Here is a 14,373-nt window from a genome sequence, read left to right on the forward strand (position 1 = left end):
TTCCACCGGTCTAATGTCCATTGCTCCTGTTTCTTGGTCCAAGCAAGTCTCTTCTTGGTGTCCTTTAGTAGTGGTTTCTTTGCCACAATTCGACCATGAAGGCCTGATTCACGCAGTGTCCTCTGAACAGTTGAAGTTGATGTGTCTGTTACTTGGATTTTGTGAAGCATTAATTTGGGCTGCAATCTGAGGTGCAGTTAACTCAAATGAAGCAGAAGTAATTCTGGATCTTCCTTTTCTGTGGCGGTCCTCATGAGAGCCAGTTTCATCATAGCACTTGATGGTTTTTGCTACTGCACTTGAAGAAACTTTCAAAGTTCTTGAAATGTTCTGGATTGACTGACCTTCATGTCTGAAAGTAATGATGGACTGTCATTTCTGTTTGCTTATTTGAGCTGTTCTTGCCATTAGATGAACTTGGTCTTTTACCAAATAAGGCTATCATTTGAATATCAACCCTACCTTGTCACAACCCAATTGATTAGCTCAATTGCATTAAGAAGGAAATAAATTCTACACATTAACTTTTAACAAGGCACACCTGTTAATTGAAATGCATTCCAGGTGACTACCTCATGAAGCTGGTTGAGAGTATGCTGTCATCAAGGATAGGGTGACTACTTTGAAGAATCTCAAATATAAAATATATTTTGATTTGTTGAACACTTTTTGGTTACTACATGATCCCATGTGTTATTTCATAGTTTTGATGTCTTCACCATTATTCTAAAATGTAGAAAATAATAAAAATAAAGAAAAACCCTTGAATGAGTAGGTGTATCCAAACTTTTGACTGGTACTATAAGTTCAGAGCCTTTACTCAGGCCCTTTATATGAAATTGATTTAGGGCACAGTACCCCGAAATGTGCATAAAGTAAAAATGCAAGACCAACGTTTCAGTTTTTAACTCAAAGTATATAACTAAGCAGTAGAATACTGGGTGGTTCGAGCTCTGAATGCTGATTGGCTGACAGCCGTGGTATATCAGACCGTATACCATGGGTATGACAAAATATTTATTTTTACTGTTCTAATTATGTTGGTAACCAGTTTATAATAGTAATAAGGCACCTCAGGGGTTTGTGATATATGGCCAATATTCCACGGCTAAGGGCTGCGTCCAGGCACTCTGTGATGCGTCATGCTTAAGAACAGCCCTTAGCCGTGGTATGTATATATATCCTACTTTTGCAAACCTACACCCCTGTAATTGACTACGTTTTGCAGTTAAATTAGCACAGACAACCTCTCTTTGTTCCTGTAAGTCCCTCTTCAAGTCTCTGCCTGTTTGTAGCTCATGAAATACTGTGTCTTAGTGTACCAGGGTATATTAGGTAGCCATATCCCATGCCATTGTGTCTGTTAAATGTATTAGGCACTGCAGCTTACTGTCATGGTGAAGCTTGTGCCGGAGGTAGAAGCTACCAGGGCACTACTTGTTATCCGATTTTGGAAGACATTGTTGACTGAGTTGATGAAGCTGGACTTTCCTACACCGACTGGTCCATATAGCAGGCATCTGAGCTGACCCACGTCAGGATCACTCAGTTTAAAGTTCCTCAGTTCATCCACCATGTGGTCTCTCTCTTCTTTACTGTGAGAGACAATGAAGAGTACCTGTTACTTCTTGTTTTGTTTACCTGGCCACTGTTTCCAAATGCTAACCTTTTAGCATTTGTGGCACAGATTCAATGCCAATAAATGGTACCGATTGTTTTTGCATGATTCATGTCCTAATCATCCTACAGTATTTCAAATTGATTGTGTAGCTCAATTAAGTTACTTATAGGTGATTGACATGAAGCGTGGAAAATGCTAATTTCGGTACCATTAACTTGCAATGGATTTGTGCCACAAATGCTAAACATTTAGGATTTTGAAACAGTGGCCATAGACTGCTTATAATTATGTACAGGGATATATTGTATCAAGATAACACCAGGACTAATTTAAGATGGTGGGAAAACTGATATCAGCAATTTAGTATAGCACACCATTCACACAACACAACCCTTGATAGTGATTGTAATTATAACCTAAACGTTTGTTTTACTTTCTCTTTCATCCTCCATATTGGTCAGTCAGTACAGTACTTACCTCCAACATGTTTTCCTCCATTGTTGGTCAAATTCTGTGTGAACACATGGAACACATTTTGATTAAATTAGTTCATTATTGTTTTCCACATTCCAACACCCCCCATCTCTTATTTTCAAAAGAATTTGAAGATTGATTACAAAGACACATAATTAATGAGAGTAGGCTACAGTCAATGATACAGGGTATGTACTATATATGTAATGCCTTGGGGCTGTGGTCAATGCATGCACTAAAACGGTGTAAGCAGGTTCCCAGAACAAGTAAAAAGAATTGGGACCGATGCATTGTGCTTGAACAGAATTTGCACTCACACCTTCTATTAACTATCAGGGGTTCACTGTATTTTACAGATATGTCATCTCTCTCTTACCCTTCTTTGGTGGGGGTGGTGATGGTGTCCGTGCTGGCGTTGATTCTTCTCCACCCATGTTTGCTTTTCTGAGAGGGAATGTAACAGGGTTGGGGTCAATTCCAATTTCATTAGAAATTCCAATATAATTATTGAATTCACTGATGGAAGGGGAGAATTTATATTGAATTAAATTTCAACAATCTTTCAAGTTATTGAATTGGAATTAGACTGCATGCACTTTTTTTTATTGGAATTTAATCGGAATTGTAAAACATTTAATCTGTGGAATTGAATTAAATTGGAATTCAGTATTTTTACATTTCCCAGTTAATGCAATGTATCAAACATTGACTGCAGGATTTGTATTTCTATAGTTCCAGTATAGTTAGGCTGTCTGAACAGTCACATGATCAATCTGAAAGCCTGAGGGAATTGAATTTTAATTTGTGGAATTGTTGTGACCTAATATTGATTTGGGAATTGATTTCTTGGAATTTACCTAACGTTGGAATGGAGAAGAATTTAGTTATCTAAATTCAAAGACTGACATGGAATTATAATTGAATTAAATCGAAATTACAGATATAATTAAATTATTTCTAATTGAATTTGTGGAATTAGAGGCCCAGTGCAGTTAAAAATGTGATTTCCCTGTGTTTTATATATACTAACACACTTTGAGGTTGGAATACTGTGAAATTGATGATAATGTCCTTTTAGTGTAAGAGCTGTTTTAAAAGACCGCTTGAAACTTCAGCCTGTTTTGGTGGGATGGAGTGTTGGCCTCCCTGGTGACATCCCCAGGTGGTAAATTAGTTAGTAGACCAATAAGAAAGAGCGTTCCAAACCTCAATGCCAATAACAGATCGTTTTCACCTCCCCACTAAGACCACTGCCAGACAGTCCTATCAACATTTTTGCTTGAGAAATTGCTCTCTGCTAAGAAGCTATTTGTGTTAGTTTTTAACCATTTTAATTGAAAACAATCACAGAAAGGTACTTAATTGTTAGCCAAAAATGATTTGATAGTGAAATAAAACCGGCTGCATTGGACCTTTTAACTCAACCCTGGAACAAAAAAATACTATTTGGGTTGAATAGTACGCCATGTCTGCACTGAAGCTATTAGGGCTGGGTGGATACCAGTATTACAATATTTTTTCCATGGCAAAAATGAAAATACGAAGCAGACCTTTGGTCCTTTAAATACCTGCTGTATGTAAGATATTGTGTGCTATAGCTTGAAAAGTAAATACTTGTGACTCTGAATGGCAACATAATGATGTTTGTTTCCAACATTAGGGCTGTTTTCCTAAAGAAGTTTAATCCACTTCATGTTTTGTTTCCTTGCCACGATACTAAGGAATATTGTGATATTGGTATCGTCACGGCCCTAGTAGCTACACTACATGGCCAGATGTATGTGGACACCCCTTCAAATTAGTGGATTCAGCTATTTCAGCCATACCCATTGCTGACAGGTGTATAAAATTGAGCACACAGCCATGCAATCTCCATAGAGAAACATTGGCAGTAGAATGGCCTTACTGAAGAGCTCAGTGACTTTCAACGTGGCACCATCATAGGATTCCCCCTTTCCAACAAGTCAGTTCGTAACATTTTTGCACTGTAGAGATGCCCTGGGCAACTGTAAGTGCTGTTATTGGGAAGTGGAAATGTCTAGGAGCAACAACGGCTCAGCCGCAAAGTGGTAGCCCACACACGCTCACAGAACAGGAACAAGAGTGCTGAAGCGTGTAAAAATCCTCTGTCCTCAGTTGCAACGCTCACTACCGAGTCCCAAACTGCCTCTGGAAGCAACATCAGCACAAAAACTGTTTGTCGGGACCTTCATTAAATGGTTTTCCATGGCCGAGCAGCCGCGCACAAGCCTAAGATCACCATGCGCAATGCCAAGCGTTGGCTGGAGCAGTGGAAACACATTCTCTGGAGTGATAAATCACCCTTCACCATCTAGCAGTCCGACGGACTAATCTGGGTTTGGTGGATGCCAGGAGAACGCTACTTGCCCCAATGCATAGTGCCAACTGTAAAGTTTGGTGAGGGAGGAATAATGGTCTGGGGCTGTTTTTCATGGTTCGGGCTAGGCCCTTTAGTTCCAGTGAAGGGAAATCTTAACGCTACAGCATAAAATTACCTTTTAGATGATTCTGTGCTTCCAGCTTTGTGGCAACAGTTTGAGGAAGGCATTTTCCTCTTTCAGCATGACAATGCCCCCATGCACAAAGCGAGGCCCATACAGAAATGGGTTATTGAGATTGGTGTATAAGAACTTGACTTGCCTGCACAGAGCCCTGACCTCAACCCCATCGAACACCTTTGGGATGAATTGGAACGCCAACGGCAAGCCAGTTCTAATCGCCCAACCTCACTAATGATCTTGTGGCTGAATTGAAGCAAGTCCCTGCAGCAATGTTTCAACATCTAGTGAAAAACCTTCCCAGAAGAGTGGAGGCTGTTAAAGCAGCAAATGGGTACGCCATATTAATGCCCATGATTTGGAATGAAATGTTTGACAAGTAGGTGTCCACGTACTCAAGGATCGGAAACTGTTGCAAATTATGTTAAATGCAGTAATACAATCAGTACATGTATAACATAAGTGGAACTATCATTTAACGGCACTCAAATTTTTAAAACTTATTTTGCAGATCTACAATGAGAAAAGAAGGCAGTTCAGCCTGGTAAAGAATTATCCTTATGAGATGGTGGAGAAGGGAGCGTCAGACATCGAGAAGCTACTGGTCAAGACATGCAAAACTGATGTAAGTCAGCAATTTGACTTTCTTTATTTCACAAAAAAACACTACATTTAGTGTCAGTTTGACAGACACAGATTTAGCTCGGTTCTGGGCTAAAAGCAAGTTCAGCAGTGAATCTCCATTGAAAATGCTTCTTAATCCAGGATTCCCTACTGGATATTTCACCCAAAATGTACACATTGCGTTCGCAATACTAACATATTCCATGGCATATGAAATTACTTGATAACCTGTTTCAGTATATTTAGTAACAAAAAATACACCCCAAACCAGGTGTTTGTGAAAGCAAAGACAGGTGTGATGCATTTTTAGCAAGTTACAATTCCATTTGTGTTACAGTAAACATTTATTGTATAGGTTTAATATATGTCCAGGAAACTGCCCCATAATGTAGAAGATGTATAGGAACAATTGAAGACAAGGTTACAGATTTCCTTTCTGCACAAATTATAGGTAGCTTCTACAAACATTGCAGTATAGCAATTAGATTTTTCCTTTTGCAATGCAAATATTGTACTGTATATCGATCAGGTCTACCAATTTTTTTCTATCAGAAGAATAAGTTGTTTATAAAAGATAATATAAAAAATGAATTTAAAAAATGTGAATAGACTTACCTTGTTGGTACTAGTTCCTCCTGAGATTCTGATATAGTTCTGAAATAAGGATTGCACCAGCACCTATTTATAAAGGCACAACAGAAAGTGAAAGTCAAGTGAGGACGACTGTCTAGCTCTCCTATTTCTCTACCCATTTCCTGTAAATGGGGCCATTATAGTAATAGAGGGACCATAGTTTTACTTTCACTTTTATTTGACAAATAAGAACATCAGGTGGTTATGTGGTTTACACAGAAAGACACTCAGCTCGTATAGTCTTCTAAACCCATTACATTTCTATGAAGTCAGACCATTTATGAACACAATTGTTTATATTTTATCAATATCATTACAAGTGAGAGATGGTCAGTGAACTATTAACATAAATATTGACAGTATTATATTATGTGAACTGCTGTCATATAATATGCTTATGTTTCTCATAATACTTGTGTGGTTAATTTGTCCTGAAACTTCCAGTACGTATAGAGTTCATCCAGGCTACTTTAGAAATGGGCTTATGAGGTGAAATAGAACCAGAACCGCCCATGTCCTCCGTCCTCCGCGAGCACTATGAGGTAAAATAGAGCTAGCAACCAGCATAGCAACCAGAATAGCAAGCTGCATAGCAACAGACGCTTTGGTTCATTGCGTAGGCCGGTCAGGATTTGACAGGTTCTAGCCACGTCCCCAGCAACAAACGCTAACAGCTAATTGACCCAGGGGTGGAAAGCATTTGGCAGTGGACACTATTTGACATGGCAGGCCTTGTTATAAATAATGTGAATATAATTTTTTTTAATATCCCTCCCATTCAACTAGGCCTATTCAAAATAAAGGGTAGGACCTTTTTTTTCTCTGTTCTCTAACCTGCACTCTTGAACCTGCAGAGGCTGGCCAGTGAAGCAGAACGTGTCCAGCGAGACCATCCCTGGCACGATAGCATCAAGGTAACACTACTGTAACACACCCTACCAGCAGACTGTCTGCATTTGTAATGTATAAAAGATTCAGCAGGGGGTCATGATACAAAGCACATCCCCTATTGATGTAATGATTATATCAACAGTAAATGTTCACACAACCATCATCATGCACTCCTCAAAGTCATCAGTGACCTCACCGCTGCTGGTGCCCTCAACATCCTGATTCTCCTTGATCTTAGTGCCACCTTTGACACTGTGAGACATCATATCCTACTCAGCAGGCTGGAGGGTCTGGGTGTTGAGGGCACTGTAGTCTCCTGGCTACAATCCTACCTCACCAACCGGACCTCCTACATCTCCCTCAATGGCCACATCTCAGACTCACTGCAGTTTCACTGGGTGTCCCCCAAGGCTCTGTGCTGGGCCTCTTACTCTTCACCATCTACATCCCCTTTTGGTCAGATCCTCCTTCACTTCAACCTTAACTTTCACTGCTATGCTGATGACACCCAGATCTACCTAGGCACCAAATCCCTCCTCAACCCACCTTTGACCCACATTGAATCATGCCTCTGCAATAAAAACCTGGATGCAACAAAACTTCATCAAGCTCAACAGTGCTAAAACGGAACTCCTCCTCATAGGCACCAAATCCATCCTCACCGAAGTTGGCACCCTCACCATTGATGACACCACTGTCTCTTCCTCCCCCCTTGCACGCAACCTTGGCACTATCCTGGACTCCACCCTCTCCTTCGACCACCACATTCAGCAGACTCTCAAATCCGTATTCTTTAACCTCTGCAACATTGCCAAAGTCAGGTCTCCTCCCGTCTCGACTACTTTACTCTCAGGCTTCAACTTAAGCTCCCTCCATAAGCTCCAAATGGTTCAGAACTCTGCAGCCTGATTTCTCACCCACACTAAGTCCTGGCACCACATCACCCCTGTACTCCATGAACTCCACTGTCTCCCTGTCTCCCACTAGATTGAATACAAGATCCTCCTCCTGACCTACAAAACTCTCCAACACCTTCGCCCCCCCCCCCCTCTTCTCCCCTAGCAACCCACATGCTCACTCTGTTCCACCACAGCAGGCCATCTTGTTGTCACCAAGTCCAAGCTTCATAGCTTCGGTGATAGGGCTTTTTCAAGGGTTTCTCCATGGCTCTGGGCCTGGTTGCATAAAACACCTTAACGTTACCAGTGCTGCCAACTTTCACGCATTGGGCATGAGACACATGCAATTGACCCTCTTCTCACGCTCACTTGCCACACCTCCTATTTCTCACATATTGAAAAAAGCACTGCTTTTATCCAGTGTATCAATCCGCAACTTTTCAACTGTGACTCTAAATTATTTACAAATTGGAGCCTGATATTCTACATCACAAGCATTGTAACTTCAGCAGCTTCATGATTGCTCATGCTGTAAACACAGTCCAGTTCAAAGTGAACGGCACAGATCCATATATGGCAATTATTTGTATATAGGTCTACTGCATCTCTGATTGGTTATTCCACAGCGCAGGGAGTCAGGAAGCAGGTGCAGAAGGTGAGTTTAATAATAATAAACATGACGATAATACAAAACAGGAGATGCGTACTAAATGTAACCAAAAAAACAATACTGCCTGATGACACAGGCTGCTGAGGGCTATATGAAGGGAGAGTAATCAGGGTGGTGATGACGTCCAGGTGTGTGTAATGATGGGGAGCAGATGTGCGCAATGGTTGCCAGGTGTGCACAATGTGGGTTGCCAGGACCTGTGGTTAGTAGACCGGCGACATCAAGCTCCGGAGGGAGGGAGCAGGAGTAGTCGTGACAGCTGGCATTCGCAGATTCTGCTGTTACGATCCTCGAGTTGCCGGTAGGTAATAGGCTACACCAGGCAACCTTTTCCATTTGGAGTGCCAATTTTCTTACCATTTCTACCGATTTGCGTGCCAGTTATAATTTCCATATGCACATTTTCGTGGAACAGTTTTATTTAATTTATAAGAAAGTCTTTATATCTCAAAATCATTAACATGTGGTTAAAAACTTCTTATGGATGTAACGACGGGTGAGTGAAATGAGTGAGGAGTCAAATGCAGAGAGCGAAATGAACGGGAAAACGCTTCAAAACGTCCTTCAAAACGTAACAGGTCCAAAACATGGGTGAATGCCCAAAACACTGGCGCTAAACAAACCCCAAACCTCGTTACAAACACTGGACAGCGAAAACCCAAAACAAAACACGATACATCACCAAACGTAACAACCAACAAGCCCGCACAAACACCAGCGGGCAAAACTAACATAAATAACACCCATCCCAAAACCCCAACAAGGAACAGGTGAAAACAATTAGACAGAAACAAACGAAAAGGAAAAAGGGATCGGTGGCAGCTAGTAGACCGGCGACGACGTCCGCGCCACCAGAACAGGAAGGGGAGCCACCTTCGGTGGTATTCGTGACAATGGATCAAATCCCTTTAGCGGGATCGATTTGACAACATCCGGTGAAATGGCAGACCGCCAAAATCAAATTAAATTACTATAAAAATTTAACTTTCATGAAATCACACATGCAATACACCAAATTAAAGCTACACTTGTTGTGAATCCAGCCGCAGTGTCAGATTTCAAAAATGCTTTACAGCGAAAGCAAACCGTGCTATTAACTGAGGACAGCACCCCATCAAACAAAGACAGACAATCATAATTCAACCCGCCAGTCGATATAATTCATGCCTTACCTTTGACGAGCTTCTTCTGTTGGCACTCCAATATGTCCCATAAACATCACAAATGGTCCTTTTGTTCGATTTATTCCGTCGTTATATATCCAAATTATCCATTTATTTGGCGCGTTTGATCCAGAAAAACACCGGTTCCAACTGACGCTACATGACCACAACATCTCTCATAAGTTACCTGTAAGCTTTGTCCAAACATTTCCAAAACTTTCATAATACAACTTTAGGTATTTTTTAACGTAAATTATCGATAAAATTTAAGACGGGATAAACAGCGTTCAATACCGGACGAAAACAAAGAAAGCATGTTCTAGGTCGCACGCTCCAAATCATTAGAGTGCCCCTGGAGTGACACAGGAAAATAACAGGGCTACTTCTTAATTTCTCTAAAGAAAAACCTGAATTTCTAAAGACTGTTGACATCTAGTGGAAGCTATAGGAACTGCAAGGATATTTCTATTAAAACGGCCTTGCCATAGAAACCCAATGGAAAACAGATTGACCTCAAAAAATGTTTTCCCTGGATGGATTGTGCTCGGGGTTTCGCCTGCCAAATCAGTTTTGTTTTACACAGACTTTATTCAAACAGTTTTAGAAACTTTAGAGTGTTTTCTATCCAAATCTACCAATTATATGCATATCCAAGCTTCTGGGCCTGAGTAGCCGGCAGTTTACTTTGGGCACACTTTTCATCCGGACGTGAAAATAGCGCCCCCAAGCCATAAGTTAATCAAAATTCTAAAACTTCTATTGCCATTGACAACTATGAAAAAATAGCCTACATAAAGACAACAAGTAAAAACCTTGCAGCCTGCAGGTAGAAAATATCCTGCTAAAAGCAAATATCATAAATCACAAATCGCTTCGCATGGCTTGTCTGCAAGGAACTTGAAACATTGTATCAACTATTAACTTGGGTCCAGCATGAAGCTCACACTAGTAACTTGCAACATTGGATAAAATATTCTGGGCCCTCTATTTGCATCAGGGATAATAAGTAATCAGGTAGGCCTATTTTTGACGTTTCCACCGGATCAGAGCATTACTATTTTTTCACTTTCATGCTGAGTGGTTATCAAATAGGCTACATTGAGGAACTATTGTCATTCTCAATGGATCTAAAAACAGACTTTGTTTACTTGCTGTTGGAGGTGAGAGAAAAAAAGTACTTTGTCTTAACTTACCACCACAGTGGAGCTTCTCAATCAGAAATAATATCAGATCCCCAAATGGCCACATGTATAGGCCTACATTTGCACGCAGGCCAGGTAGCCTAGACCTACTTCTATGCATAATCAGATGCGCGTCTTTACTCAACATTGACAGGAGCACTACAAACAAAAGACAATGAATAAAATTGACAACTCATAAATGGAATGAAAAAACAAAACTTGTTCCTCACAAGTGTACTGTAGCATCGGTTGTTGCGGTCCGCAAACATTGTGTCCACTACGACAATGATAACGGTAAAACACTATAATATATATTTTTAATGAATTAACAGAAATTGCCGAAACCATACAAACATTGTAGATAAGAAATTATGGTAAATGTACTACTGGTGATACTGGTGTGCCATCCCCGCGGCCTTCGCAATGGATTAGTCCACTGAGACAGGCGTGAATCAGACAGGTGTCTCATTTGCCATAAAATACATCTCTCACACACACACTTCGGAAAGTATTCAGCCACCTTGACTTTTTCCACATTTTGTTATGTTACATCCTTTTTCTAAAATTGATTAAATATTATTTTTTTTCTCAGCATTCTACACACAATACCCATAATGACAAAGCGAAAACAGTTTTTTATACATTTTTGTTTAAAAAAAGCTGAAATACCTTATTTACATAAGTATTCAGACCCTTTGCTATGAGACTCGAAATTGAGCTCAGGTGCATCCTGTTTCCATTGATAATACTTGATGTTTCTACAACTAAATTGGAGTCCACCTGTGGTAAATTCAATTGATTGGACATAATTTGGTAAGGCATACACCTGTCTATATAAGGTCTCACAGTTGACAGTGCATATCAGAGCAAAAACCAAGCCATGAGGTGGAAGGAATTGCCCATAGAGCTCCGAGACAGGATTGTGTCGAGGCACAGATCTGGGGAAGGGTACAAAACATTTCTGCATCATTGAAGGTCCCCAAAAACACAGTGGCCTCCATCATTCTTAAATGGAAGAAGTGTGGAACCACCAAAACTCTTGCTAGAGCTGGCCGCCGGGCCAAACTGAGCAATCGGGGAAGAAGGGCCTTGGTCAGGGAGGGGACCAAGAACCCTATGATCACTCTGACAGAGCTCCAAAGTTCCTCTGTGGAGATGGGAGAACCTCACAGAAGGACAACCATCTCTGCAGCACTCCACCAATCAGGCCTTTATGGAAGAGTTGTCAGACGGAAGCCACTCCTCAGTAAAAGGCACATGACAGCCTGCTTGGAGTTTGCCAAAAGGCACCTAAAGACTCTCAGACCATGAGAGTCTCTGTTCTGACGCTGAATACCAAGCGTCACGTCTGGAGGAAACCTGGTACCATCCCTACGGTGAAGCATGGTGGTGGCAGCATCATGATGTGGGGATATTTTTCAGCGGCAGGGACTGGGAGACTAGTCAGGAGTGAGGCAAAGATAAACGGAGTAAAGTAAAGAGAGATCCTTGATGAAAACCTGCTCCAGAGCGCTCAGGATCTCAGACTGGGGCGAAGGTTCACCTTCCAACAGGACAACGACCCTAAGCATACAGCCAAGACAACACAGGAATGACTTCGGGACAAGTCTCTGACTGTCCTTGAATAATCCAGCCAGAACCCTGACTTGAACCAGATTGAACATCTCTGGAGAAATCTGAAAATATCTGTGCAGCAACTCTCCCCATCAAAGCTGACAGAGTTTGAGAGGATCTGCAGAGAGGATTGGGAGAAACTCCCCAAATTCAGGTGTGTCAAGCTTGTAGCATCATACCCAAGAAGACTCGAGGGTGTAATCGATGCCAAAGGTGCTTCAACAAAGTACTGTGTAAAGGGTCTGAATACTTATGTAAATATGATATTTCAGTGTTAAATTAGTTTTACATTTGCAAAAATTTCTAAAAACCTGTTTTTGCTTTGTCATTATGGGGTATTGTGTATAGATTGATGGAGGGGGAAAAATATAATCAATTTTAGAAAAAGGCTGTAATGTAACAAAATCTCAAAGGGTCTGAATACTTTCCGAATACACTGTATATTTGCGACTGCTCGACCAAAAAAATCTTGGTCGGCCAACAGCCCATCGACAAAACAATCGACAAAATTGTGTCAGCCCTAAAGTCAACACACCGATATTTTAGCAATAATTATCTTTAAAAAATGCTACATTTTCTCTAAGCCTCATATCAAAATGTGTAGAATAGCATGAGATTAGATAGAAAACTCCACATTTTTCTCTTTGCTTAATGGCAAAATGTTAACAAATTTCTGTCTATGCCACTGGTGATTTAATCCACAGGCTACATGTTTCACCTTGTTTGGTCATTGGCAATTTAGCGCTAGGTTCATTTGGCTGTAACAACGAAAAGGCATCATTCAGCAGGCATTTTGGTAGTGTCACGTCCTGACCATAGAGAGCCTTTTTATTCTCTATTTTGGTTAGGTCGGGGTGTGACTAGGGTGGGTAATCTAGGTATTTTTATTTTTTTGTTGGCCTGGTATGGTTCCCAATCATAGGCAGCTGTTTAGCGTTGTCTCTGATTGGGGATCATATTTAGGCAGCCATTGTCCTGCTGTTTTTTTTTGTGGGATCTTGTTTATGTGTAATTGCCTGTGAGCACTCCATAGCTTCACGTATATTTTGCTTTTTATTGTTTTGTGCATTTCACGTCAATAAATATGTGGAACCCATATCACGCGCTTTGGTCCAAATGTTCTTACGACGATCGTGACAGGTCGGGTGAACATTATTTTGCCCAAACAGATTGTGAACCCAAATGTGTAACTGATTCTAGTGGGGGGGGGAGAATACAGTGCCTTCAGAAAGTATTCACACCCCTTGACTTTCTCCACATTTTGTTGCATTACAGCCTCACTTTAAAATGTATTAAATGTAGATTTTTTTTACACACACAATACCCCATAATGTCAAAGTGGAATTATGTTTTTCAAAAATGTTTGTCAATAAGTATTCAACCCCTTTGTTATGGCAAAGCTAAATAAGTTCAGGAGTGAAAATGTGCTTAACGAGTCACATAATAAGTTGCATGAAGTAACTCTGTGTGCAATAGTAGTGTTTAACATAACTCTGTACCCCACACATGCTGTACAGTTATCTGTAAGGTCCCTCAGTCGAGCAGTGAATTTCAAACACAGATTCAACCACAAAGACCAGAGAGTTTTTCCAATTCCTCGCAAAGAAGGGCACCTATTCTGCCCTACAAAGCAGAAGAGCATTAACTGCACATTTGGTCAGAAATGTGTTATTGACATTTTTGATGGTGCTTTATCATGTGGAGAAATATCCTGCCTCCACTGTGTTGTTTTGGAGAAAAGGTTACAGTGAAACCACAGAAAAAAATCAGTAACAAAAACCATCACTCACTTCAGTTACTGCCTTTAACCTTGGTTTCACCGAGATTTGGGCTGCAGTTACTACGGTTGACCTAGTTATTATTTATTGTTGTTTGCTGATACAAGTTTCAAACTATATAACACTGACAGCCACATACAAATAAATCTATGAACACATGTTTTGTAAAAAAAAAACTATCATAATGGACATGTATTCCAGTGGGTGTACCAAGCAAGAAGGCAGTAACTGCTGTCTATGGTCAAAGGTCATGTCAGAGGCCAGGGTCAATATGAATAAAAAATAACCTCATAGTTAAACAGATAA

At 40.6% G+C, this 14,373-nt stretch overlaps 1 protein-coding gene across 2 annotated transcripts in view; it reads right to left on the reverse strand.

Moving 5' to 3' along the window:
• The window catches only part of LOC129842057 (interferon-induced protein 44-like), a 34,620-nt gene that overhangs the window by 3,821 nt on the left and 16,426 nt on the right, over positions 1–14,373 (reverse strand). The window contains exons 2-5 of one of the 2 annotated variants that reach the window (XM_055910449.1): positions 5,854–5,916; positions 2,472–2,539; positions 2,099–2,132; positions 1,391–1,595 (exon numbers count right to left, since the gene is read on the reverse strand). In XM_055910449.1, coding sequence (XP_055766424.1) covers positions 1,391–1,595; positions 2,099–2,132; positions 2,472–2,529 — 297 coding nt within the window. In that variant the 5' untranslated portion in view covers positions 2,530–2,539; positions 5,854–5,916. Of the gene's footprint in view, positions 1–1,390; positions 1,596–2,098; positions 2,133–2,471; positions 2,540–5,853; positions 6,118–14,373 lie in introns of those variants that run through there. The other variant, XM_055910439.1, reaches the window with a different exon arrangement.

Source organism: Salvelinus fontinalis, chromosome 3 (genome assembly GCF_029448725.1).
Source record: "Salvelinus fontinalis isolate EN_2023a chromosome 3, ASM2944872v1, whole genome shotgun sequence".
Taxonomy (NCBI): Eukaryota; Metazoa; Chordata; class Actinopteri; order Salmoniformes; family Salmonidae; genus Salvelinus; species Salvelinus fontinalis.